Below are 27,729 nucleotides of genomic sequence, written 5' to 3'. Positions count from 1 at the left end.
AGGAGAACAGAAAAGATGTCATGGTAAGCAATACAGCTAGGTTAGGGCTGTCCGAATTGGGTACTTTGGCATAGTGAGGGTGAAAAGGTATTAAAATATGTATTATATGTGTACTTAAATAAACCTCATGGTACTTACCTCTTAATACATATTTAGCTAATCCCCTACTATCCCCTACTATCATCAATATGTCTTTAAATTATCTTAATTTGTGTAGAAATTTAAATAAACCTCAGGGTACTTACCTCTTAATACATATTTATCTAATTCCCTACTATCATCAATATGTCTTTAACTTATCTTAACTTGTGTAGATACTTAAATAAACCTAAGGCTACTTACCTCTTAATACATATTTATCTAATGCCCTACTATCCCCTACTATAAGCAAGTCCTTAATCAATAACATTTAAATAAACTTCCTAAAAGTTCTATGCCCCTTCTTCTATGTACTATGTGATGTCCCACGTTGTTCTATAACTTCAACTCAGGATGCGGGACATCCTAACCTAAAAAAAAAGACAAAACTGAACTATTAACCATTAAGTAAATGTAACAAACTCATTTCAAACCATTTAAAAACAACAACATTTCAACATAGGAGTATCGTGTGGAGAGAGGAGGAGAGAGAGAGCGGCTGTAGATTCTCTGCGTAGCATTCTGGGCGTTGCGGGCTGGAGATCGGCGGACAGGGTGGGTGGTGGCGGCAGGTTGGTGATCTGGCTGAGTGTTGTCACATCTCAAAGGGCTGCAGCTTGAGCTGATTAGATGGCCCACTTTTTGCTGGTAAAAGAAAATCCATTGAAGAGTTGTTGCTCAGTAGAGCCAAGAGGTGTCTTCATGGCCTCTGATGACGATATGGCTCTTCCTTCTACCACTTGCTGCGTTGGACTGTCCAGTGATGACTGTGAAAAAAATAAAACTTGATGTTAGTTTTATACAGGAAATAATGAAGTGTGCAGAGCATCCAGATCATTATTAGGTTCCTAAACATGTAAGCAGAGCGAGAAACACCAGGTTACAGACATACGTCCTTTCACTGCTCTGCCTCGTTACATTTCTGTCCTGTCTGTCCTGGTTTCACAGCCAGTCCCTGAGGCAATTTAATGACACCGCAACAACTAATAAAACCCAAATTGTCCTCCTAGGCCTTAGTGTGTATCCCCCTAGACATTATGTGAATTGGACGAATATGCTATCGTTCTAACACACTCCCTATTATCTGTTGTATGTTTCTGTTTGGTTTCTTACTGTGAGCGACACAGGGGCATCTAATGTCCCAGCCTCCAGCTCTTCCCAGTCAATAGACTGGAAAAAGAGATGAGATCTGATGTGTCCGGTGGCCCCCAACCGCCTGGATGGGTTCTTACACAGCAGCTGTAAAGAGAATGAAGGAGAGTGAATAACAGAGTCACTGCATGTATATGTGCAACATCAGAACACAAGGAATGCTATTATATGGGACCATACATTTAAACAGTTCCAAAACTAAAATAATTAGGGCTGAAACAACTAATCGATAATGAAAATCGTTGTCAACGATTTTCATTATCGATTAATCGAATCGATTTTTATCGATTATAAAAAGAGGTTTTTTTCAGAGCAAATGCTCTGAAAAACTACTCTCCTTATATAATCCGATCTCAAACAGAGATCGGATTAGAACACTAGAATCCAGATCCCCCGCAACACTGCAGGGGACCTGGAATCCCCCTCACTGTCGGCCGGTCTCTCACTTCCGTCTCTCTCCCCCTCCCATACACCCCTTTGACTCCTCCCTCCTCCCATACACCGCTCTGTCTCTCTCCCGACTCCGTTACTGACAGGCACTTTCACTGTAGCTTCATAGAAGCCTCAGCGTAAGTGAAGGGCAGTAACGGAGGCTGTCTGTGCGATGCAGACCCCCACCGGCTGACACAGAGAGGATTATCCTCTGCAGGAGACCTCGATTCTGTTTTATGTCCCCCTGATATGCCTAATATTGATATGCCTTATACCCCCTATATGCCCTGAAATTCATAATACCCCCCATACACCACTATAACTCACCCATACACCACTCTGGCTCCTCCCCCTCACATACACCACTCTGGCCCCTCCCCCTCCCATACACCACTCTGGCTCCTCCCCCTCCCATACACCACTCTGGCTCCTCCCCCTCCCATACGCCACTCTCCCTCTCTACCCGGCTCCCTGGTGAACCTCCGTTGCTGTAGGAGGCAGAGTGGAGTATGGGGAGGGGGGAGGAGGCAGAGTGGATTATGGGAGGGGGGAGGAGGCAGAGTGGAGTATGGGAGGGGGGAGGAGGCAGAGTGGTGTATGGGGGGGAGGAGCCAGAGTGGTGTATGGGAGGGGGAGGAGCCAGAGTTGTGTATGTGAGGGGGAGGAGCCAGAGTGGTGTATGGGTGAGTTATAGTGGTGTATGGGGGGTATTATGAATTTCAGGGCATATAGGGGGTATAAGGCATATCAATATTAGGCATATCAGGGGGACATAAAACATATCTGGGGGTAAAAGGTATATCAGGGGGCTCAGTGGCATATAGGGGGTATAAGGCATATCGATATTAGGCATATCAGGGGGGCATAAAACATATCTGGGGGTAAAAGGTATATCGGGGGCTCAGTTGCATATCACTGGCATATAAGGAGTATAAGGCATATCAGGGGCACAGTGGCATATCAGGGGGCACAGTGGAATCTGGCATATAAGAGGTATAAGGCATATGTGGGGGCAGAGTGGCAAGCTGGGGGTCAGATGTGCATAACCGGGGGCAGTTTGGTAAATAAAAAAAAATGTAAACGGCTTTTTTCTCATAGTTTTTATTAAAAATGAAAAATAGTTAACATATGAATTAATATTTACTAATAACTTTGTATTAAAACCGAGTTTGAGAAACACAGTGTTTGGGTTCTTGTAGCTTTTATTATTATGTCAGTAAAATAAGGTGAATAGAGAGAGGACATTGCGATAAAGAGATGAAAGTGTACATTATAGATTGCATTTTTTTTTTATCCGATTAATCGAAAAAATTAACTAATCGGCCAACTAATCGATTATTAAAATAATCGTTAGTTGCAGCCCTAAAAATAATCATATTCAAAGCAGTGAAAAAGTGAAACAAATTATTAAGTGAAACAAATATACCAATAATTGAATTACTACAATTTGTCTTTTCTTGCATTAGTCTTTCCCCTCCATCCTCCATTAAGCTTAATGTAGCTGCTATATGGTGATGCTACCGATGAGCAGATGTCAGGGTCAGGGCCCAAATATACAAGAGAATACTTGCCAAAGGGTCCATTTTCAAATGTAAAGGAAATAAGAACAGGGTACTTTGTAATAAGATAAAATGTTTGAGCTTTTTAAGGCTGCTATGCGGCAGTAACTCTTACTAAACATTCTTAACTGTGTAATTCTGTGTAGTTTTGTAAAATCATTCTATGTAACGCATTATATGACATCATTCAACAGAGTCTGATTATACCCACCTTTATCAGTACATCTTTGGTGGCTGGACTCAGATACTCGGGATAGAATGGTGTATCCTGCAGCGTTGATGTGACCACGAGCGCCCGCGTGTCTCCGCAGTAGAAGGGTTCTTCTCCGGTGGACATTTCGTACAAGATGACTCCGAATGACCACCAGTCCACTGCGGCGTTATACTTTTCTCCTTGGTAGATCTGCCAAATACCAGAAAGTCACCAAAATAATCACCAAAACAAAATACTAATTATGAATATCTAAGGGTTTTCAAATAATTTAAAAAAGAGGTTCAATATAAAGTCTCTAGAAAATGTGAATTGTTTTAACAATGTTGATAAATATATCACCATAATCCAAGCTATCCACTTACTAGGCTTCACCCGTATAACTATAGGATACTGGAGGACATTAATTACAAATGTAGTTACTGTAACAAGGCCTGTGACATCCCTGAAAGTTGGTGACATTATTAGATTTCATCCATTATCTGTTTCTCACCTCCGGTGCGATAAAGCCAACTGTTCCGGCATGTCCTCTCGCTGTCCTTTGTCCGATGATGCCCTCCAGCGCCAGCCCGAAATCGGCGATCTTCAGATGGCCCTCGCTAGTCAACAGGATGTTTTCAGGCTTGAGGTCTCTGCAAAGAGTGAAAGTTTGAGTTTAGTTTATTTTAGTCAGAAACCCATAACTAAACATCGGTTCAATAAGATGTGTCCTACCCGGGCTGTGGAGCTGCATATCTCACTCTTGCTTCAGTTTCCCTTTCCTGGATTTCCTTTTGCTCTGTTCTGATCTTCCATTCCTTGCTTCTGCTTCAGCTCTGTTTCCTTTATAAGGTGCGCCCCTCCCGTGTGTTCTGTTTATCTCAGTCTACAGTCTAAAGGTATGTCTCAGTGCTATGTGTTTGGATTTCATGTTTGGTTTGTTTCGTACCTTTGTCAGCAGGGATTAGCGTTAGGACCCACCGTCATTGGAGTACTTTGGCGTAGTGGTGGGCTAAGCATACTATGGCCAGAAGATGTGACGGAATCTCCAATAGTTATCAAACAGTCCTAGGCTAGTTTCTGTATTTATGTGTGTCAGTCTGTCCTGTATCCCCGGCAGCGGGGTGTCCTGTCCTGTATCCCCGGCAGCGGGGTGCCCTGTCTTGTTCTCTGTTGTGCCCTGTGTTATGTATAACTTGTCTGGTTATGTTTATTCCTTGTCTTGTTCATTGTTGTGCTCAGTAACATGTATATCTTGTCTGGTTATGTTTCGTGCCTGGTCTCCCTGTCTCTTGCTTGTTATGTGTCTGCTATATTTCCCTGCTTAGCTTCCATTCTCCCAGCCTGCAGCATCCCGCACATGAGTCTTGTGAGATGTCTCATGCCTGTTCCTGGGGTACTCAACACCCAGGTGAGTGCGGTCACCCCGCAACCAGGCCCTGTCCAACTCCACTACTGCACTGTGACTCCTGCACACAATCTTTGGGCGCGCTGGGTCAATGCAGTCATCAGCATGGACCCAGTCCGTGACAGATGGCCCATTGGAAGGGATATATTTGAAGCCAGGAAGACCGTATACTGGAGATCCTAAGTTTCGCTGCTGGCAGCTGACTGTCTCAGTTATCTTACATCGGTTGTTTAAGTGTATCCTTTCTACCTCCTAAATACGATGCCTCAACAAATAAAACTGCATAGATTTGTGCCATATGTTTAGCTCTTTAACGACCAATGACGGGCCGGGCACATCACAGAAAAAACATAACGTTAAGGATCACATGCGTGGCACGTTATAGGGTTAAGCGAGCGTGGAAAGTGAGCAGTGATCCCTTTGTATCGGCCCAAATAGGGCATGGGTGCTGGAAATTAAGTTTTAATAGGCTACTTGTTTGTACTAATTGCCCTATAACTTGCAATTAATAAATAAAAACACTGATTATTTCGAAGCGCAGAACAAATATTAGAATCTATTTAACAAGTTTTGTTACTAAATCAAAATATAGTTTGTGTGGGTAAACTAAATGAGAAGGAAGAAAATGACAGCTAAACACAAACACCACAGAAACATTTAGTTAAAAAATGTAAAAAACAGCCCAATCTTCAAGGAGTTTGATCATAAATACATGTTATTGCTAGATAGAAGAGCAAAAGCAATTTTCTAATGTGGAAAGAAGGTATGCTTACCGATGTATAATTCCTCTCTCGTGGAGGTATTGCATCCCGCACACCATCTCCGCAGCAAAGAATCTGACAATTATCAGAACATTTATCAGACACAAGTATTGAAAAAATGCAGCGTTAAAGAGTTAACATTTTAATTTATAATGGCTCAGTAGTACAGTAACATCTTCATTAGTCTACTTTTCATGTGCTAATTCTATGGCAATCCTCTGCTGTAAAAATCATGTTTTCTTACGTTGTGGTGCAGAGATCTAGCCTTCCGTTCTTCTCCAGATAGGAAAACAAGTCTCCTCCGCTCACGTACTCCATAACAAAATACAGATGGTCCTGCGTAACAAGTCAGTTATAGTTAGATAGCCGTCTAAAATGCCTTCTTTTCCAACAACCTCATTATCGAATATTGATTGATTGATGTATTTTTTTTGTCTATAACATTGTCAATGTTTCCAAACAAAACTAAGAAAAAAATATAAGTAAAAGCATTTAGTGTTACAAAAATCTATCACAAATTGTGGTATTGTGTTTTCTTATTAACCCTAGTATATATTATTATATATTCCAGTAATATATTATTCTAGTGAGTTAAATACCATATGAAAGGTAACATAAATAAAAAACGAAAGATGTATCAGATGAATGTAGAAAAGAGACCAGAGCGAGTGGAGGCCAAGGAAAGCATTAGGCGCTGAGATCAAGCAGATCATATTGTAACGGAAGACAGGGAGACGGAGGAGAGACAGTCCTGTTGGTACCTTGGTCTGGAAGGTGCCATAGGCCTGTGTTAGGAAGGCGCTTCCGGTGGCAACCTCAAGGACCCTCCGTTCAACAAAAATGCCCTCAAGGCGTTGCAGCATGGCTCTCTTTCTCACAACTTTTACTGCCAGCTGTTTGTTGGTCTTCAGGTCTGATGCCAGAAAGACCTGGAAGAGACAAAGTATGCATATAAAGGAGTCTGTAGGTTACTAGGTCAATCCTTTATAATTGCAAACAACCTTTGGAGAGAATGTGAATTTTGCATTTTGATGATAATGCTGGTGGACCAAAGAGCATTCCATCGTAATGATGTTACATACTGCGAAGGTGCAGAGGTAGATTAGGCAGTCATTGTTGGTGCCGAATGATATGGCAGAGATATTTATGGAAAAAATGGCACAAACTTGTGCCAAAAATGTGCAAGGACAATGAGATACTGAGGTTTCTGAGCTAATTTAGTGCTGAAAACAATGCAATTTCAGGTCATGCGAGATCATGTGATGTCATCACGTGATCAAGCACTGTTGGAATGACTGGTTGTTTGCGTGACCTGTTAGCGGGTATGTTGTGAATACCTGCCAGCTCCGGAGACACTGCAGCGGTGGAGCGGCAAGGGATTCCCTCCGGGGATGACCCTGGGGACAGAGAGGAGAGGACTCTGTTTGAGGGTAAGTCCTCACAGTCCTGATGCTCCTCTGCTTTTTAGAGTGCTTGGATGTGGTCACCCCGTCAACCCATAGGGCATTTCTGTAGACAGAGTGCTCTGTGATATGCCTTTTAATCCCCTGGATGCCACTCTGCCTCCAGATATGCATTTTAACCCCCTTTGTGCCATTGCCTCCAGAAATGCCTTTTAACCTTCTGTACGCCACTCTGCCTCCTGAAATGCCTTATACCTCCCTACATGTCACTCTGTCCCATAATATGCCTTTTAACCCCTTAAATGCTAGAGTGGCATATAGGGGTATAAGGCATTTCTGGGGCAGAGTGGCAAGCCTGGGTGCAGATGTGCATAACTGGGGAGCAGGTTGGAAAATAAAAACCCCAAAAATATATTTCTCAATCATAGCTGTTATTAAAAAAATAGTTTACATAGGTACACGAATTAACATTTACTAGTAAAACCTTTTTCCTATAGGGTCGTTTTCAGGCTTTTTCTTTTTTCCTAAATGAATATACTGATTTTGGGGAGTCGACTTATAATCAGGGTCGTCTTATAATCGAGCATGTATGGTAGTTTACATTTGAATTACCGTATTTGCTCGATTTTAAGACGACCCCCCCCCCAAATCTGAATATTAATTTATGAAAAAAAGAAAACACCTGACTATAAGATGACCCTATAGGAAAAAAGTTTTACCAGTAAATGTTAATTCATGTAAACTAGGGCTGCAACTAACGATTATTTTCATAATTGATTAGTTGGCCGATTATTTTTTTCGATTAATCGGATAAAAAAAATGAATGTAAATTTTTCATTTATTTAAAATAATTTAATAAACAAATGATGCTAAATACAAACAGCAGAATAAAAAAAACTTTGATAAAATGTATTTCTTGTCTTTTTTTCCCAACCAGCCTTCCCAATTTATACACATTTGAGCCCAGGCTTGCCACGCTGCCTCCCACAAATACCACTCCACGCTGCCTCCCACATATACCACTCCACGCTGCCTCCCACATATACCACTCCACGCTGCCTCCCACATATACCACTCCACGCTGCCCCCCACATATACCACTCCACGCTGCCTCCCACATATACCACTCCACGCTGCCCCCCACATATACCACTCCACGCTGCCCCCCACATATACCACTCCACGCTGCCTCCCACATATGCCACGCTGCCTCCCACATATACCACGCCACGCTGCCTCCCACATATACCACGCCACGCTGCCTCCCACATATACCACGCCACGCTGCCTCCCACATCTGCCACTCCACGCTGCCTCCCACATATACCGCTCCACGCTGCCTCCCACATCTGCCACTCCACTCTACCCCCCACATGCCACTGTGCCTGATACGCCTTGTACCCCTGATACACCACTCCATCCTCCCCAGACATGCCACCCTGCCTTCCAGACATGCCACCCTGCCCTCCCCAGATATGCCACTCCACTCTACCCCCAGATATGCCACTGTGGCCCCAGATATGCCTTATACACCCTCATACACCACTCCGTCCTCCCCAGACATGCCACGCTGCCCTCCCCACATATGCCTTATACACTGTATATGCCTTATACCCACAGATATGTCACTTCACTGCCCCCAGGATTTAGATTCCCCTTAGTTTTGCCACCTCTAACTGCACCTTAAGTTAACGTTATTAAATTAATTAAATTAACCCTCAGTTCTCATCATTAAGTTAACCCTAAACACCCCATTAACCATAACTACCCTTAAATTAACGCTAAATACCCCATCAAAACAAGTACCCTAAATTAACCCTAAACTCCACATTAACCACAGCATCCCCTAAATTAACCCTAAACACACCATTAACCACAACTGCCTCAAATTAACCCCATTAACCACAGCTGCTCCTAAATTAACCCCAAACACCCCATTAACCATAGCTGCCCCTAAATTAACCCTGAACACCCTAATAACCATAACTGCCCCTAAATTAACCTTAAACACCCCATTAACCATAACTGCCCCTAAATTAATCCTAAACACCCCATTAACCATAACTGCCCCTAAATTAACCCCCACCTCCCCTAACTTTCAGTATCCCAAATAATAATTTTATACTTACTGTTAGATGAGTGTCACAGCCATGTGGTTCTGGAGAAGGAAGGGGCGGGGCCAGTTGTTCAACCGGCCCCCCAGTTATGCACATCTGCCCCCAGGCTTGCCACTCTGCCCCAGAAATGCCTTATACCCCATATATGCCACTATGCCCCATGATACGCCTTTTAACCCTCTAAATGCCACTGTGCCCCATGATATGCCTTTTGACCCCCTATGTGCCACTCTGCCTCCAGAAATGCTTTATACCCATATATGCCACTCTGGCATTTAGGGGGTTAAAAGGCATATTATGGGGCAGAGTGGCATATAGGGAGGTATAAGGCACTTCAGGAGGCAGAGTGGCGTATAGAGGGTTAAAAGGCATTTCTGGAGGCAGAGTGGCATTAAGGGGGTTAAAAGGCATTTTACAGAGCACTCTGCCTCCATAAATGCCTTATGCCCCCCCCCATTTAACACTCCCTCCCCCTCCCTCCTCCAAACTTACCGGTGCTTCTGAGTCCCCGGTGCTTAGTCCGGGCAGCGTGTAGATTTCTACGCAATTCGTGTAGACAACTTCGCGTAGAGCTCTACACGCTGCCCGTACTAAGCACCGGGGACTCAGAAGCACCGGTAAGTTGAGGGGGGAGGGCATAACACAGGAGGATCCAGGTCGATCTGGATCTTAGTCTCATAGTCAGACCTATTTGAGGTCTGATTATAAGACGACCCCGATTATAAGACGAGGGGTGTTTTTCAGAGCATTTGCTCTGGAAAAAACCTTGTCTTATAATCGAGCAAATACGGTAATATTTACTAGTAAAACTTTTTAGGTATTAAAACCTAGTTAGGGAAATATTGTGTTTGGGTTTTTGTACCTTTTAATATAGCTTTTATTATTATCATAGTAAAATAAAAAGGCGATTAGAGAAATGCCTTGTGATAAAGAGATGAAAGTATTGTGTGCAGAGTACAGTGAAACATGTTTATGTTGTTTTTAACACCTAGTTTGTTCATTAAATAATTTAAAATAAACGAATACATTTTTTATCCAATTTGTAAAAAAAACAAAAAACGGCCAACTAATCGATTTGTTCTTTAAAGGGAGAAGAATAAACGCGTCGTCCATACTTAATGAGCAAACTGTGTCCCTCTTGAATAGGACATCCCCCTTCATTTATTGGGCCCCTTTTACCAAATATAATGGGATTTTACAAGAATATTCCTCCTGCTTTCTTCACATAACGATTCTATATGGATCATTTTGGATTTTTTATTAGCACAGAGCAACCTGCAAAACACTTCCTGAAATCCAATTCTCAATTCTAATTAATAGACTAGGATCACGACTACCAAGCTAATGAACCCTATTCTTATGGAAGATGCAAGCAGCCAAGGAATGCTATATTTATAGCCTTAAGTTCTGTCCCTTATATTAATGCCCTTTCCAATCTTCTCTGCCTCGCCAATGCCTGTAAGTGAATGGATGTACAATTTACAAGATTAGTATTAAGTATTCCTACCTGGGAGTTTTGGGCGGATCACTGCGTTTTAGATATTTTAACAAAGCTCTATTTTGTATTGGTAGAAAAATCCTCTACCGAACCGGACCAGACTATTAGTTCACAGTATGAGAGTCCGGGTATTTTACGGTCCAAAGACAAGCTAATGTTAAACAATTCATATTTAATAGAACTGTGTCATATGTAATAATGATGCTGCAGCATATCTGCCAAGTATCAACATTGTTGGAGGGCATCTACCAAAGTGATGAACATGAAGCAATGGGGTCCTATTCATATGTTTTAGGGTCCGTATTGAAATCTTCCTCAAGGAACTACATCACGATTGACTACTTGCATCTTCCATAAGAATAGGGTTCATTAGTTTGGTGGTCGTGATCCTAGTCTAGTCCAATTAGAATTGGATTTCATGAAGTGTTTTGCAGGTTGCTCTGTGCTAATAAAAAATCCAAAATGATCCATATAGAATCGTTATGTGAAGTTAGCCGATTTATTTTTTTTTTGATTTTTTTTTTACTAATTGGATAAAAAAATGCTAAGTATTTGTTTAAAATTATTTAATGAACAAACTAAGTGTTAAAAACAACACAATCTCTATCACAATGACATTTCTCTAATCGCCTTTTTATTTTACTATGACATAATAGTAAAAGCTATCTTAAAAGGTACAAGAACCCAAACACGATATTTCCCTAACTAGGTTTTAATACCTAAAACGTTTTACTAGTAAATATTAATTCAAATGTAAACTACCGTATTTCCTCGATTATAAGATGCCCCCCAACATCTGTATGTTAATTTAGGAAAAAAAGAAAAAGCCTGAATATAAGATGACCCTATAGGAAATAAGTTTTACTAGTAAATGTTAATTCATGTAACTATGTAAACAATTATTATTTCTTTAATAACAGCTATGATTGAGAAAAATATTTTTTTGGTTTTTATTTTCCAACCTGCCCCCCAGTTATGCACCTCTGTACCCAGGCTTGCCACTCTGCCCCAGAAATGCCTTATACCCCCTATATGCCACTGTGCCCCATGATATGCCTTTTGACCCCCCTATGTGCCACTCTGCCTCCAGAAATGCCTAATACCCCTATATGCCACACTAGCATTTAAGGGGTTACAAGGCATATTATGGGGCAGAGTGGCATATAGGGAATTGTTAAAAATGACATTCAATCTACATTATTTGAAAAGCCAAGCAGGTCCAAACAAGGTTTATGTGAGAATATATTACCGGGCTGCCATACTACCAAGGTTAACATATAGTTATGTAACCGAGCGTGTTGTATCAGTAAATGTGATATGTGCCATTAGGCATTGAATGTTGATGTCAACATGCTATTTATCCCAATTAAATGAACGTGTTAATATACAGCAAGAAACAACCAGTGTCACTGAGATCATGAAGTAACGTTACGAAATGCCAATGACTTCTTTCATTGTGACCCGATCTGCCCATGGAATCTATTCAGACATATTGTGTTAACGCAATTTATTGCAGGAGTAAAACTCCCCAGGGTTGGCCTTTACAATCCAAAATGCAAGTGATTTCAAATATTTTACCTGACCCGACCTCACCGTCAAACTCGCTGTTTTGTGAATAAACCCCAAAGCAGCAGAGTTGCCCAATATTAATAAAAGCCCAGGGTAACGACGACTGCCAAGTGCCCCCGCTCACTTAATCATATTTAACATCCTTTTAAATGCATTAGATGGCCATCAAGCTAGACCCATTGCTTTATATAGGAGAATATGAGAATAAAGCCTCTGGGAAAATAGTTTACTAATAATTTTTAATATTAGCCATACAATACAGTACAATAATTACCAAACTTTCCCTTTTTTCTTGTCCCAAATAACTGCACTCGGTTAAGGTATAATAAACATGCAGCAACTGCCTGATTCCATTAGAGACATAGCTATAAGTAACCTAATTATCCTGTCTCATTAAATTAATTTCAAATTACACGTAAGAAGCAAGAAACATATATAGATAGATAGAGATACATACAGTACATAAATACGCATCCATCTACACGGCTATAAACGACTGATATTTTATTAGCAAAATTCACAACAAACAAGTTATTCGCGCAGAAGACAGCATATTGCTTAAAAATGTAAAGAAACATATATTCCCATAAATTACAGCCATGTGACCAAGAAACAGACAGTTTAAAAGTAAGTAACCTCAAATAAAGGTGATGTTAATACATATTAACTTATAAAACAATCCTATAATAAGAGTAGTACAAATATTAACAGTAACCAATGGCTCTAATTTCCAATCTGCAAAGACCTTCACAATGTAAGTACAAGGAGTACAGAAATGTATCATGTAACAAGATGACTATGACAGAACCATCATCTGTATGAACTAAATAAAGCAGTTTGTCTGAGAATCTACATGTAAAAGAAATAAATAGTCCTTCTGCACCTTTCCGAAGCCGCCTTCGCCAAGCACTCTCTGGAAAGAAAGCCTCTTCAACAAAATAGCTCCTCCTGAGGCTTGGTGGTGCTTCTTCTTCTTCTGTCTTCTCCTTTTCTTTTTCTTTCTTTCACTTGCTGATGGATCCACTGCAGGTGTCCCCATGGTGTTGTCAAGGGGCTGTTCTGGAAGATGTACAGCCCCTAGGTGGTTCTTCTTGGCAGGTGGTCCATCCTCTTGTCCCTGGTGTTGGTCCATCACACCTGCAGGTTCTCCATCAACTTCTCTCTTCCGTTTTTCCATGGCCGTAGTCTTTTAAAGCCCAAAGAAAATGACCTCAAAGGAATACACTTCTTAGTGCGCTGAGAGGTGAAAGAAAATGACCGTTTGAATTCCGCATGCTGGCCTATGATTGGCTGAGCAGCCTGGCACATGCCACTGAGTGTTTAAGGCAATGCCAGTTAGGCATGGCAAATAGGTATTTGTGTTATTATGTAGCTTTTCTTTACAATTGAACATATGTAGAGATCACATTGACAGAATTAATAAGTTGCCAGTTTGAAGTTGCTGTAACATTTATAGATGAGCCTGTATGTATCGAGTTGCAATCTCTTGTACTAGATGTATATATTATGACAGAATTAAACACTGATATACATAAAATCATTTCTGATCATGAAACTTATGATTTCAGATGCATGATATTCTTCACAGGACAGTAGGAGTCTCGTCTTGATCATTTTGTGCTGCGGTAAAGGCTCACACTGGGGCTGTTGTGCATTAGCATGCAAGTCCACAGCCACACAACCAGCAGCCGTTTTCGAAGGTAGCGGCATTGGGCAAAGGTAGCTTCTTCTGTGACATTTTCCTTGCGATCCACTTTGTTTTTTTGGGTAACCCCTTTCCAAGAGCCGAAACCTTAGGATCCAGGGCTTTGTTAATCATCAATGGAAAGATCCTTTTAAGGTAGATGACATTTGGGCGCCAGCCTGATGGGACTCATGTCATGATGGAAGAGGAATCATTTTATTTTGATTCATTTATTAAAATAAATTGCATCAAACTAAATGTAACAGCACCATTTATACAATTGGCCCTGTATTTATTAGAACCACCGGCATGATCGCAATGGTTTTGATTATTTGTGTAATTATTTAACTGTATCAGGCCCAGGTTGCACTAGCTTGTGCTGTAATACAAGCAATATGTAGCCTTTATGGTAGCCATTAAGACTAAGGGGCTCTTGCAATTTTTATCTTTGCCGTAATATTTATGATACAGCCCTTTTGCAGTTTTCATCAGCTCAATGCGCATGCAGAAGTCTTTTCAGATTTCATAGTATTTGTAGGGAACTACAAAAGCTTATCAATGTCCGCAAACAGCCTTTCTGTGTCACCGTTGTTCACAAGCAACTTTTTTAGTGCCCCAAACAGCTTGTCTGGGCCATCCTGTAGACTTTGTAAAGTTATTTTATAAATGTTCACTCTCCCACCAGTGATTTCCCTCTCGCTTAGGTCTCTTTGTTGAGTTAAAAGGACTGTCTGTTCCCTCTTTGCACAGGGCAGGTTTTGTTGTCTATCTGGGGTTAACGTTTGATGTACCAGCTCAGTTTTTTTATATTTTTGTTTTGTTTTCCTGAAACTATAAAAATAAATAAAACACAACAAAACAAGGTGTTGAGGTAGTGTAAGGGCGTGATATTTTACCGAGTAGAGGCTAATACAGTAAGGGAAATTAAACATGCATGTGATGGACATAAAGCTATCCTGAATCTAAGAGAAGTCCAATAACTAATTATGGTCTGATTCTTTACATCAGGAGACATGAGCAGGCTAGATGGGCCGATGGGTTCTTGTCTGATGTCACATTCTATGTTTCTTTCATCTTAGCCCCCAAACAGACTGCCTGAGTCATCTTTTTTGGTACTACCTATTTGAGTCTACAGACCAAAGAGTGTTGTGCATCCCTTTGAGCACAATAATGCGTACCCACCAACTTCTCAGGTGTGGCATGAGCCGTGAAGGAGTGGGACCCGGTCTCATCTGATTTCTCACCTCCCTGGTCTGGTTAGGGGAATCACAGGGTCTGTGCAAATGGGCCATGCTCTCCACTTTCCACCAATGCACAGTGCCCCAAAATTGAGACTGTCCAGTGAAAACCGGACTGTTGGTAGCTATGACAATGAGGAAATATAAAATGTTGTTGCACATATTTAGCACACTGAGCAAAAATTAAAGTTTTCTTATAGCCATTAGAAAAACCCCACTATCCTTAAAAACTGCCTCAAATCAGAGACTGAAAAGGGTATCGGCAGTAACAATTTGACGTGTTTTTTTGAATGGTTTTTGCTGGGTTTGCACTGAATTCTTGCTTTGTTTTGATGATTTATTGGTCATTATTATTCTAGCAGCCTTTTGTGCTTTTGTAGGTTGTGCGTTCCCCTAGTTTGTTTGTTTTTTGGGTATATTTGTAGGTTCTGACCAAACCTTAGGTTTGAGCCGCCCCTCGTCCCACATGGAGGTCTCATTAATGGTCTCCAGAGAAGGCTTTAAAGTGCTTGAGAGTCACTTGGGTTACAATGCACTGCCGTCCCAGTGACTCGGCTCCTTGGAAAGCAATATGACCCGAGCAAATAGAAAGCACCAGGGCTGCGAATAACAAAGGGCTCCTTTTTTAATATGACATAATAATAAAAGCTACATTTTAAAGGTACAAGAACCCATACACAATATTTCTCAAACTAGGTTTTAAAACCTATAAAAGTTTTACCAGTAAATGTAAATTCAAATGTATGATTGAGTAAAATTAATTTCTTGTTTTTATTTCCTTTTATTTGCCAACACCCAGTTTGGCACATTTGCCCCAGATATACCACTCTGCCCCTAGAAATGCCACCTCCACCGGCTGCCAGAGAGGAGGATCCAGGTCCCCCCTGGATCTTAGTCTTGTAGCCTGACCTCTATTATAAGACGAGGGGTATTTTTTTTTGTAAATAACATTTGCTGTGGGAAAAAAAACCTCATCTTATGTTTGAACAAATCAATTCAAGTAACAATTTTTCGATAATGAAAATTGTTGACAACTATTTTCATGATCGATTATTATCGATTTTATCGATAAGTTGTTGAAGCCCTAGAAAGGACTTGCCAAATTTGCTGTACTTCGACGTAGTGGCTGGATAACCAAAATATACGGCCATATAATGTGACAAACTCCACATTATCTATGCCTCAGATGTCTTGCTTTGTTTTATTGAAATGCTTGATAGGTATCTAGAGTTCTGTGGTTAAACCCCCCTGATAATCAATTATTAAAGGTTTTTAAGGTTATTAAAATTGGAATGATTGTTAAAAAGATGATGATTCCTCTTTAATAACTGATGACCCTTTGTTATTTGCACACCCTCTGCCTTAATAACCATTCCTACTTGGCTTCAAGAGCTGCTTTGCTTATTTATATAACTAAGAAACTTCGTTGTATAGCATATTTCATATATGCAAATATATCTAGAAAACATTTCATTTACGTCTAATACACATCTAAAGCTCAGTGAAATATACTCAGCCACAGCAAAATCCTTAGATCCTAGAGTACAGGGACACCAAAGTAAGAAAAAGAAGAGTTTCGATCCCTAAAATGACATTTTTATATATAAACACTTGTCATTTAAAAACCCTAAATGATCTAGTTACTAATAATGAAATAAAATATTACTGTGATGGGAAAAGTCTTTGAGAACGGTGCACCTTATTGTGTACGGTATCGCATCGTTACGTTAATCCAGGGCTTGACAAATTTGTTGTGAATCTAGGCGCCAGGTAAAAAAGTTAGGAGCCAGGATTTTTTTAAACTAACAGTTGGTCAGGAGTGATCTGATCATCATCAGCCCACTTACTAAAATCACAGCGTTTGACCTGGAAGCACCCTGGACTTTCAGGTCAGTGCTGTTTTTTTTTTGTTTTTTTTTGTTTTTTTTTAACTCTTTCGATGCTGATGTTCCATTGGAGCACAGCATTGACTGATATTTAGTCCCCACAAGCTTGTGGGGACAAATGTTAACCCCTGCAATGCCACGAATGTGTCATACACAATTGTGGCATTGAAGGGGTTAACGCTGCACTGTCGCTCTCATGGAGCGATCAGGCAGCAGGGGGGTGTTGGGGCTGGTCTCCACACTCATGGGGAGACCAAAGAACCCTCTCCCCTGTCCCTGAAGCTGCCTCTGGCAGCTGGGAAGCAATTGCTGGTCTATAGACCAGCCATTGCAGGGGGAGTCTCTTTGATGACGACTGTAGGCTTCCATGCCTATAGGAATCATCAAAGGGCTTGTGGGGGCTCGTTTTTGCTGTTGCTGGTCTGCCTGGGCTTCCAGGCAGACCACAAGCAGCAGAGTCCCGTACAAAATGGGAATTAACCCCTAAATGAAGGGCGGCATTGAAGGGGTTAACGCTGCACTGTCGCTCTCATGGAGCGATCAGGCAGCTGGGGGGTGTTGGGTCAGGTCCCCACACTTGTGTGGGGGCCCAATCAACACACAACCCCCTTCCCTGAAGCTGCCTGTGGCAGCTGAAAACACGATTGCTGGTTTTCCAGCAACCGTGTTTTCAGCCTACAGGATCACTCCGTGGGAGTGATCTCAGGCTCGGGGGCGGGCTCTGTGTGGCTGTGCTCGCTGTGGTGCCCCCGTGTGGTGACTCAGCCTCTTACATCCACAATTTTTTCTGGATGTAAGAGGCTGACAAAACCTAGGCGCCAGGACAAAATTCTCTGTCGCCATGGCGACCTGGCGCCTGGGATTTGTCGAGCCCTGCGTTAATCCCGGGCTACATAAAGCAGAATTATTATTTTTTTGTCCTTTTGGGACATACTTGTCTAGATATTTCAGAGTATATCAACTGTACCATGGTATATGATGTCACAAAGGAAGAAACTGTATTGTGAGGTCTAACCCTCTTTTTTCTTAATTTATTGTCATTTTATGTTGGTAAGAAGATCTAGAGTCTCTTTGCCAGGACGCATTCCATCCTTCAATTCATCCAGTCTGGTGTTACAAAGGAAAAGCCAAGGAGACTTTGGCTACTGGATGAAGAGGAAATGTCATCTGTCATCTTTAGAACAGATGGAATCGGCTGGCATTTCGTTAGGTGGCGATTTGATGTTAATGTCGGCTGGTAAGGCGGAGCTGAACGCCGACTCTCTATATCATCCCACTTGATGGTCTGAAAGAACGGATGTTCTCTGATTTCTCCTATGACCCCAAGGCGTTGCTGAGGATCCTTCTGTAGGAGATGCCTCAAGATATCCACAGTTTCTTCGGTGAGCTCTTTGGTGTACTTAGGTTTGTCGAACAGAATGGAAAAGACACTTATCTTCCCATCTCTGCCAACACGGAATGGGAAAACACCATTAAGCATCTGGAAAAGCATCACCCCGAAGGACCACCAGTCCACAGCAACACCGTATGCTTTCTTCAGATGTACTTCTGGGGCCATGTACGGAAATGTGCCGCAACATTCTGCTGTCTGTGCGTCTCCAAAAATTCCTTCTGCAGCAAGACCAAAATCGCAGATCTTTACATGGCCCTCTGCATCAAGCAAGACATTGTCGGGCTTTAGGTCACGGTGTATGATTCCCTGAGAGTGGAGGAACTGGATGCCACACACTGTTTCAGCTGCATAAAATGCAGCTGAGGTCTCAGTGAGACAACCCACCCTGTTCAGATATGACCGTAGGCTCCTTCCAGCCAAATACTCCATGAGAAGTAAAGCGCAGGTCTCTGTTTGGAAGGCCGCGTATCCATGGCACAGGAATGGGCTGTTTCGAGCCACCTCCAGGATCCTCCTCTCTTTCAGTATGAGTGTTGGCTGCATAGCTTTCTTGCGGATGATCTTAACCGCTATCTGGGAATCCCTGCCAGGAACAGAAGCCAACATGACCTTTCCAAAGGTGCCTTCTCCCAGCACTGAATGAAAAGTAAAGGAGAGCACTGACATTGGGAGAATGCTCCTAAATCGTTTAGCAGGAATGCCACTTTCCTCCTGACTCCTGCGTCTTTTAGTGGCAACCATTCTCCCCCGCTGCACGTGCTGCTCCAGGTGTTCATTTGCCTGTTTTTCCTCCTGCTGCCCCAGATCCTGGCTGTTATCCTCTCTCTCATTAGCAGCGGTCTCGTTCTTGCTTTTGAGTACTAAGACTCCACTGGCCGAACGCTGGTTGCTTTCACCTCTTGTTCTCTGTCTTACAAGATTTGTGAAAGCTACTCTGAATCTTTTACAGAATGTTCTCAGTCTTTTGGGGCAGCATCTCTTCACGCACCACCTCAGTCCACAAAGGAGGCAGCAATCCTCCACAGCGATTGGTTCGCTTTTCTTGTCCATATTTGGTTTGGTAGTTGGTAGCAACACTTCAAGTTCACTATGTGATAGTACCTTGCAAGTGCCGGGTGCCCAACTGCACTAAAGAGAAAGAGGCGTGGCGCTCAGCTTTATAGGGGTGATGATGTCACAATGCACTCGTAATGTCACAATGCACTGACCAGGTTATAGAACAATGAAGGTGCTGCTGTGCTGTTTTTGTAGATATCCAACAGCGATGATAAATAACCAATAATGCAGTTTTATGTGTAAGTTTAAATGATTATTTCATTTATGTAACATGAAAGCTGATGTTTAATTTTTGAGAGTAGACTGTCATGGTACGCACTTGTATACGGCAACAAATCCTACATAAAAGTAGGGCTGCAACTAACGATTATTTTAGTTGGCCGATTATTTTTTCGATTAATCGATTAAGCGGATAAAAAAATGCAATTTTTTTTCAATTTAAAATAATGTAATAAAAAACTTACAATTTACACTTTCATCTCTTTATCGCAATGGCCTCTCTCTATTCACCTTCTTATTTTACTGACATAATAATAAAAGCTACAAGAACCCAAACACAGTGTTTCTCAAACTAGGTTTTAATACAAAGTTATTAGTAAATATTAATTCATATGTTAACTATTTTTCATATTTAATAAAAACTATGAGAAAAAAGCCTTGTTTAAATTTTTTTTTATTTACCAAACTGCCCTCGGTTATGCACATCTGACCCCCAGCTTGCCACTCTGCCCCCATATATGCCTTATACCTCTTATGTGCCAGTGATATGCAACTGAGCCCCCTGATATACCTTTTACCCCCAGATATGTTTTATGCCCCCCTGATATGCCTAATATCGATATGCCTTATACCCCCTATATGCCCTGAAATTCATAATACCCCCCCATACACCACTATAACTCACCCATACACCACTCTGGCTCCTCCCCCTCCCATACACCACTCTGGCTCCTCCCCCCTCCCATACACCACTCTGCCTCCTCCCCCTCCCATATACCACTTTGCCTCCTCCCCCTCCCATATACCACTTTGCCTCCTCCCCCCTCCCATACACCATCTGCCTCCTCCCCCTCCCATACATCACTTTGGTCCTCCCCCTCTCATACATCACTTTGCCTCCTCCCCCTCCCATATACCACTTTGCCTCCTCCCCCTCCCATATACCACTTTGCCTCCTCCCCCCTCCCATACACCATCTGCCTCCTCCCCCTCCCATACATCACTTTGGTCCTCCCCCTCTCATACATCACTTTGCCTCCTCCCCCTCCCATACTCCACTCTGCCTCCTGTCATCAACGGAGGTTCACAAGACACCAGGGAGCCGGGTAGAGAGGCAGAGTGCCGTATGGGAGGGGGAGGAGCCAGAGTGGTGTATGGGAGGGTGGCTCCCATACACCCCTCTGACTCCTCCCCCCTCCCATACACCGCTCTGCCTCTCTACCCGGCACCGTTACTGACAGGAACTTTCACTGCAACTTCATAGAAGCCTCAACGTAAGTGAAGGTGAATAACGGAGGCTGTCTGTGCGATGCAGACCCCCACCGGCTGACAGAGAGGATGATTCTCTGTCAGCCGGTGGGGGTCTGCACGATGCGCACAGCCAGCCTCCGTTACTGCCCTTCACTTACGCTGAGGCTGCAGTGAAAGTTCCTGTCAGTAACGGAGCCGGGTAGAGAGGCAGAGTGATGTATGGGAGGGGGGAGGAGTCAGAGGGGTGTATGGGAGGGGGAGAGAGACGGAAGTGAGAGACCGGCCGACAGTGAGGGGAATCCAGGTCCCCTGCAGCGTTGCGGGGGATCTGGATTCTAGTGTTATAATCCAATCTCTGTTTGAGGTCGGATTATAATTTTTATAATCGATAAAAATCGATTCGATTAATCGATAATGAAAATCGTTGACAACGATTTTCATTATCGATTATTATTGATTTTATCGATTAGTTATTTCAGCCCTACATAAAAGAAAACAATAAATTCAACAGCTTTAGAATTTTGTGTAGATTCTCAGGGAGTGTTCTGTATCCAAATAAGTTACGTTTCCTCTTTTGGGTGATGTCATTTTCAAAATAAAATACCCTATATATAGTAGGCAACTGGCCCCTTGACACCCCAGCTATAAAATGCATGGATTTACCAAGCAGCTTGTGGTCCCCAAACCTCCCATTTAAAAGTACAGGTACTCCATGATGAGCAATCTACTTCTCTAGGAGCTCAAACACAGTTTATATCCGCTATTTATTGAAATAATTGTAAGTTATTAATTCAAAGTACTTCAAAAGTAGAAAACTGACAATATGGAAAAGATCAGATCAGATCAAACTCTAAATCTAATGGGAAATCTGATAATGGAATATCACAATTTCTTTATTAAACCCTTAAAAACCAGGCTATTTTAACAGTTTTGCGGTGCTCCTGTTTAGCTGTTATTTTTTTCCTCCCTCATTTAGTTTACTCACACAAGTTATTTCTTGTTGTTTTACAGGACAAGATGGGCTTTCTTCAGATATCATTTGGATCATATCATGTAAGTTCTCATAAAAAGTAATAAAATATGATGATAAATTGAAAAGAGCACCTTTTTCTCACTTTCATTTGAAAAATCATTTACTCCTCTACAAAAGCTAATGAAAAACAAAAAATGCTAAAAACATTCTATTTGTCCTGAGTTTCAAAATACCCACTTTTTATGGTTTTTTTGTTGTTGCTTTTTTGCAAGTTATAGGGCAATAAGTACAAATAATAAGTTCAAATCCGGTCATTCTGCTCCCATGTACTATTTTGGACATGTTGGAGACCGCCCGATCCAATTTACCTATATATATATATATGTATACAGTATCTCACACAAGCGAGTACACCCCTCACATTTTTGTAAATATTGTATTATATATTTTCATGTGACAACACTGAACAAGTGACATTCTGCTACAATGTAAACGAGTGAGTAACAGTGTAAAGTTCCTGTCCCCTCAAAATAACTCAACACGCAGCAGTTAATGTATAAACCTTGGCAACGAAAGTGAGTACACCCCTAAGTGGAAATGTCCCAATTAGGTCCAATTAGCCATTTTACCTCCCCGGTGACATGTGACTCTTTGGTGTTACAAGGTCTCAGGTGTGAATGGGGAGCAGATGTGTTAAATTTGATGTTGTCGCTCTCACACTCTCATACTGGTCACTGGAAGTTCAACATGGCACCTCATGGCAAGGAAGTCCCTGAGGATGTGAAAAAAAATTGTTGCTCCACATAAAGGTGGCCTAGGCTATAAGAAGTTTGCCAAGACCCTGAAACTGAGCTGCAGAACGGTGGGCAAGACCATGCAACGGTTTCACAGGACAGGTTCCACTCCGAACATGCCTCGCCATGGTCAACCAAAGAAGTTGAGTGCACGTGCTCAGCGTCATATCCAGAGGTTGTCTTTGGGAAATAGACGTATGAGTTCTGCCAGCATTGCCGCAGAGGTAGAACGGTTGGGAGATCAGCCTGTCAGTGCTCAGACCATACGCCGCATCAAATTGGTCTGCATGTCTGTCGTCCCACAAGACTTTTCTAAGGATGATGCACAAGAAAGCTTGCAAACAGTTTGCTGAAGACAAGAAGACTAAGGACATGGATTACTGGAACCATGTCCTGTGGTCTGATGAGACCAAGATAAACTTATTTGGCTCAGATGATGACAAGCGTGTGTGAAGGCAACCAGGTGAGGAGTACAAAGACAAGTGTGTGTTGCCTACAGTCAAGCATGGTGGTGGGAGTGTCATGGTCTGGGCCTGCAGGAGTGCTGCCGGCACCGGGGAGCTACAGTTCATTGCGGGAACCATGAATGCCAACATGTACTGTGACACACTGAAGCAGAGCATGATCCCCTCCGTACGGAGACTGGGCCGCAGGGCAGTATTCCAACATGATAACGACCCCAAACACACCTCCAAGGTGACCAATGTCTTGCTAAAGAATGTCTCCAGACCGAAACCCTAGGTTGCTGTGTGTATGTTACAGTTTGTGTATGTGTGTGCGTATATGTGTAGGTATGTTGCTGTGTGTATTTGTATAAGTGTGTTACTGTTTGTGCGAGTATGTGTGTGTAAGTATGTTACTGTGTTTGTGTATGAGTATGTGTAAATACGCTACTTTATGTATTATTATGTGTGTGCAAATATGTTGCTGGATCCCCCCTTCTCAGCCAACAAAGATAGAGGTGTGTTTGTTACAATGTATATAAGTGTGTGTGTTTATATGTTAGCATGCGTAAGTATGTTTATATATTTGGAATAGCGTGTTTCTGCGTGTGTAAGTATTTCACTGTGTTTGTAAATGTGTTTGTGTAACTATGTCACTGTTTGTTACACCGCTGAGTGACCTCATGATGATGTAAGTCCGGCAGACAGGTGTATGTGCAGTTATACACTACATCTTTAGTTGGCCGATTATTTTTTCGATTAATCGGATAAAAAAATGAATGTAAATTTTTAATTTATTTAAAATAATTTAATAAACAAACAGGATGTTAAAAACAAACAGCAGAATACATTTTTTTTTATAAAATGCATTTCTTGTTTTTATTTTCCAACCTGCCCCCCCCCCCCCCAGTTATGCACATTTGAGCCCAGGCTTGCCACACTGCCTCCCACATATGCCTTATACCTCCTCATATGCCACTGTGCCCCCTGACATGCCATACTGCCTCCCAGACATGCCACACTGCCCTCCACACATATGTCTTATATCCGCTATATGCCTTATACCCCCTGATATGCCACACACACCCAGATATGCCTTATACCCCAGTATGCCTTATACCCCCCAGATATGCCATAGTGCCCTCATGGATTCACAGACCCGTTCACATCACACTGACACAATACTTTTATAAATAAATACAGGATTAATCTTCACTGCCCCCCAGGATTTAGATTCCCCTTAGTTTGCTCCCCTTTACCTCTAACTGCACCTTAAGTTAACTAATTTAACCCTTTAATTAAATTAACCCTCAGTCCTCAGCATTAAATTAACCCTAAAGACCCCATCAACCACAACTGCCCCTAAATTAACCCTAAACACCCCATCGACCACAACTGCCCCTAAATTAACCCTTAAAACCCCATCGACCACAACTGCCCCTAAATTAACCCTAAACACCCCATTAACCACAACTCCCCCTAAACACCCCATCAACCACAGCTGCCACTAAATGAACCCTAAACACCCCATTAACCATAGCTGCCCCTAAATTAGCCATAAACACCCCATTAACCATAGCTGCCCCTAAATTAGCCATAAACACCCCATTAACCATAGCTGCCTCTAAATTAACCCTAAACACCCCATTAACCATAACTGCCCCTTAATTAACGCCCACCTCACCTAACTTCCAGCAGCCCAAATATTAATTTTATACTCACAATTAGATGAGTGTCACAGCCATGTGGATGCTATAAGGAAAGGGGCCGGGCCAATCTGCCCCTTACTGCAGGGAGGGACTAGAAGAAGGAAATGGGCGGGACAATCATCAGTGACTGACTGCAGAGAAGAACTGCAAGTAGTAACTGCTGCTGTGAGTCACACTGAATGAAACGGAATATAAAACGAGGGGTATTTCAGGGAGCATTTGCTCTGAAATAACCCTCATTTTATAATCAATAAACACCGATTCAACTAATCGATAGTGACATTTGTTGGCAAAGATTTATTATTATCGATTAGTTGTTGCAGCCCTAATGCCCATGCAGCGTACAGCCGGACATATCTAGACGCTGCATCACCCGACCAGCCCCAGGCGCATTTCCTCATCATGGTGGATGAGCAGTCTGGACCCGGCTGGGCTGGTTATCATTTGGGGAAGACTAGCCCCAGGCAGCCTTTAGTGGGTGTGGAGTGGGCAAGGAGCAGACGAGAAATGGGTGCGATCAAACAACATTCCACCGTCTGGATAATGACAAAACTGGTTTGGATACCATGGCAAGCAGGAGAGAGACCAGGGTAAATCTGAAGTTTTCCTAGGTATGGGGACGGTATAATCAGTGACAGTATGTATGCTGCTATCAGGTCCAGGATGTCCACAAGCAGGAGAAGTGGGCACCTCTTTTCCCCAAGAATCTGAAAAACTTTTCACCAGCAGATGTTTTCATGCCCATGTAAACCGTGTCAACAGACCATAGCAAAAAGGGTTAAGGAAATATTTTTTAAACTGAGCAGCTCCTAACAGCAACACAGCTATTCTCCCATAAGATTATGGTTATGTTATTCATACCCTATTGATGCATCATTAGACTATTTCCAAACAAATTTAAAAGGGGCAGTTTTTTTAACGCATATCTGAGTGGCCCCTTTACACTTTCATGATGTTCAGTATAATCTGTATATGCCTTTTCACCCCCATTTCCCCGTGCAAGTTACTGTGCAGGCAGTGGGTTATGCTGAATATATCTCCTGCCATATGATATTTAGGAAGTCACAAATTACTGTAATAGCTTCTTTCTTCGGAAAAGCTCCCTAGGACATTAATCTGTCCTTTGAAGCAGCGGTGTAATGGAGACCCTTGCAGCCAACCCTGTTCAAACCTCTGCTTGCCTAGGGCCATGTATTCCACTAAACTGGTATGTTAAAAGTGTGTACCTATGTAAATATTGTACTGTATGTGTATGTCTGTATGTTGGGTTGTGTGTGTGTTAGTATGTTAGTACGTTATTGTGTGCATCTGTCTATATAATATGTTAATGTGTGTGCATGTAAGTATGTTACTATGTGTGTGGGTGCATTAGTGTAAGTGTGTTATTGTGTGTGAGTATGTTACAGTGTGTAACATTGCATTGTATGTATCTTTTCTTATCACACCAGTAAGCCAAATAGATTCAATCATACCCAGGACAACATTTGTAGCACTTGGGAGGCATATACCACACAAAGCTCGTACCATCTAATAGCTTTCTTCAGAAAGTCCTTGTCCTTAGAATGTTTGCTGAGTATGAAGGGACCACAGGGTACCACAGCCTTAAAGTATCTCTATTGTGTATAAGTATCCTTATTGTGTATCTCTATTTGTAACTCTTTTGTATTACACTTTATATTTTCTGTAGGCAAATGTTGTGGAACAAAAAAGAAAACACGAAATGCAAACTAAATAAACCAAAATGTAAAAATTCAAAAATAAACACAACACAAAGCTTCCAATGGTTTTGAGAAATAATTTACTGAAAGAACAAATACTTTCCTCTATATAACCTTCTATAAATAGATCCTAGAGTGACATTGAAAGTTTCCGTAAATCCCCTCCCCTGACCACACCTTTAGCCACGCCCACAAAAACAAGTGTCCATCTGGCTCTTTCAATCTTTGCTGTGTAAGCATAAGGAAGGGTTTAGAGGAATTGCTGCTCCTTTTTGGATCTGCTGGGTCCTGCTGATTACGTTTTATTTTTTCCCTTTCACGTGATGGCTCTACTCCACTCCAAAGCACAGAGTGTGGTTCCATAACCTCTCCAATGCTGGCAGAGCCATTCCCAGGTGATGTAATGGTTATTGGGATTCATAGGAATGTGTCTTGTTGTCCATCCAGATAATGTTCCTACTCTGGAAATGAGGAGCCTGTAAGGGAATGCGATTACCATTTACAAATGGATTCAAAGTCTATATGTGGTGTAAACACTTGAAGGCACTCAGAGGGTCATTGTGTTTGGGATCTGTAATAGTAGGGTTTATGTGATTGCCAGCAACATGACTCCTTATGTTTATACCTGCCCCCCAAGGCAGTCCTCACTCTATAAGATTGGAAGCGCTGTTATTCATGCTGTTTCTTAGGTTTTCTAGAGCTTAACCCCCTACGTTACAGGTGTGCAAATTGGGAGCGTTTTGTTGGGGGTGTGGTCAGAGATATTTAGGATGGGGATTGGGGCAGAAGTGAGCGTGGTTAAAAGCGGGGTCACCTGCCTTGTCCTGATTACTACCTTGGGTGCTCAGAATTGGGAGGATGCTACATGGGAGCTGTAATGTAGGTCTCTGCAGCGACAGATCAGATGATCTCCGTAGCTGGCCCTTGATCTCCACTGCCAACAAAAATCATGAGAGTGGGACAGCTACAAAGGATAGCGCCAAACAGTACCTACTTGGAAGGTAGATATCCTCGGTCTTGTTGGATGGAAGAGCTAGGCAAAAATGCTGCAGATTCAAGGACATTCAGGCTCTGGATTTCCCCAATGCTATATTTTAGAAGAGAGATTGGGCAATAGCGAAATACGCTCACAAGGCTC

At 42.1% G+C, this 27,729-nt stretch overlaps 2 protein-coding genes across 2 annotated transcripts; both read right to left on the bottom strand.

The window, feature by feature from the left end:
* Positions 1 to 482: 482 nt before the first annotated feature.
* Positions 483 to 13,404, bottom strand: LOC149283484 (protein kinase C theta type-like). The gene is made up of 9 exons (XM_089497442.1): positions 13,236 to 13,404; positions 6,913 to 7,037; positions 6,402 to 6,569; positions 5,885 to 5,976; positions 5,653 to 5,715; positions 3,986 to 4,124; positions 3,493 to 3,684; positions 1,252 to 1,377; positions 483 to 509 (listed from the first exon to the last, which is right to left on the bottom strand). The coding sequence occupies exons 1-9, from the start codon at positions 13,402 to 13,404 to the stop codon at positions 483 to 485; spliced, it is 1,101 nt and encodes a 366-aa protein (XP_089353568.1).
* Positions 13,405 to 18,128: 4,724 nt separating this feature from the next.
* Positions 18,129 to 19,478, bottom strand: LOC149283483 (protein kinase C delta type-like). The gene has a single exon (XM_089497441.1). It carries the CDS (start codon positions 19,476 to 19,478, stop codon positions 18,129 to 18,131), a length of 1,350 nt encoding a protein of 449 aa, XP_089353567.1.
* Between the last annotated feature and the right edge of the window lie 8,251 nt (positions 19,479 to 27,729).

The sequence above is a fragment of the Sceloporus occidentalis genome, unplaced genomic scaffold (assembly GCF_023333645.1).
Source record: "Sceloporus occidentalis isolate IW3139 unplaced genomic scaffold, rSceOcc1.0.p SCAF_103, whole genome shotgun sequence".
Taxonomy (NCBI): domain Eukaryota; kingdom Metazoa; phylum Chordata; class Lepidosauria; order Squamata; family Phrynosomatidae; genus Sceloporus; species Sceloporus occidentalis.
The sequence above is the reverse complement of the archived record's forward strand: the minus strand, read 5'-3'. Positions and strand labels throughout refer to the sequence as shown.

Bases quoted from the DNA above. Each gene is read 5' to 3' on its own strand.
- LOC149283484 (XM_089497442.1), bottom strand. From the start codon at position 13,404: ATGGAAAAACGGAAGAGAGAAGTTGATGGAGAACCTGCAGGTGTGATG. The intron at 4,125-5,652 runs GTAAGCATACCT...CACTCTTTGCAG, and splicing joins GAGAGAGGAATTATACATCG to AGACCTCAAGCCTGAAAACA. The intron at 3,685-3,985 runs GTGAGAAACAGA...GGTATTTGGCAG, and splicing joins TTGGCTTTATCGCACCGGAG to ATCTACCAAGGAGAAAAGTA.
- LOC149283483 (XM_089497441.1), bottom strand. From the start codon at position 19,478: ATGGACAAGAAAAGCGAACCAATCGCTGTGGAGGATTGCTGCCTCCTT.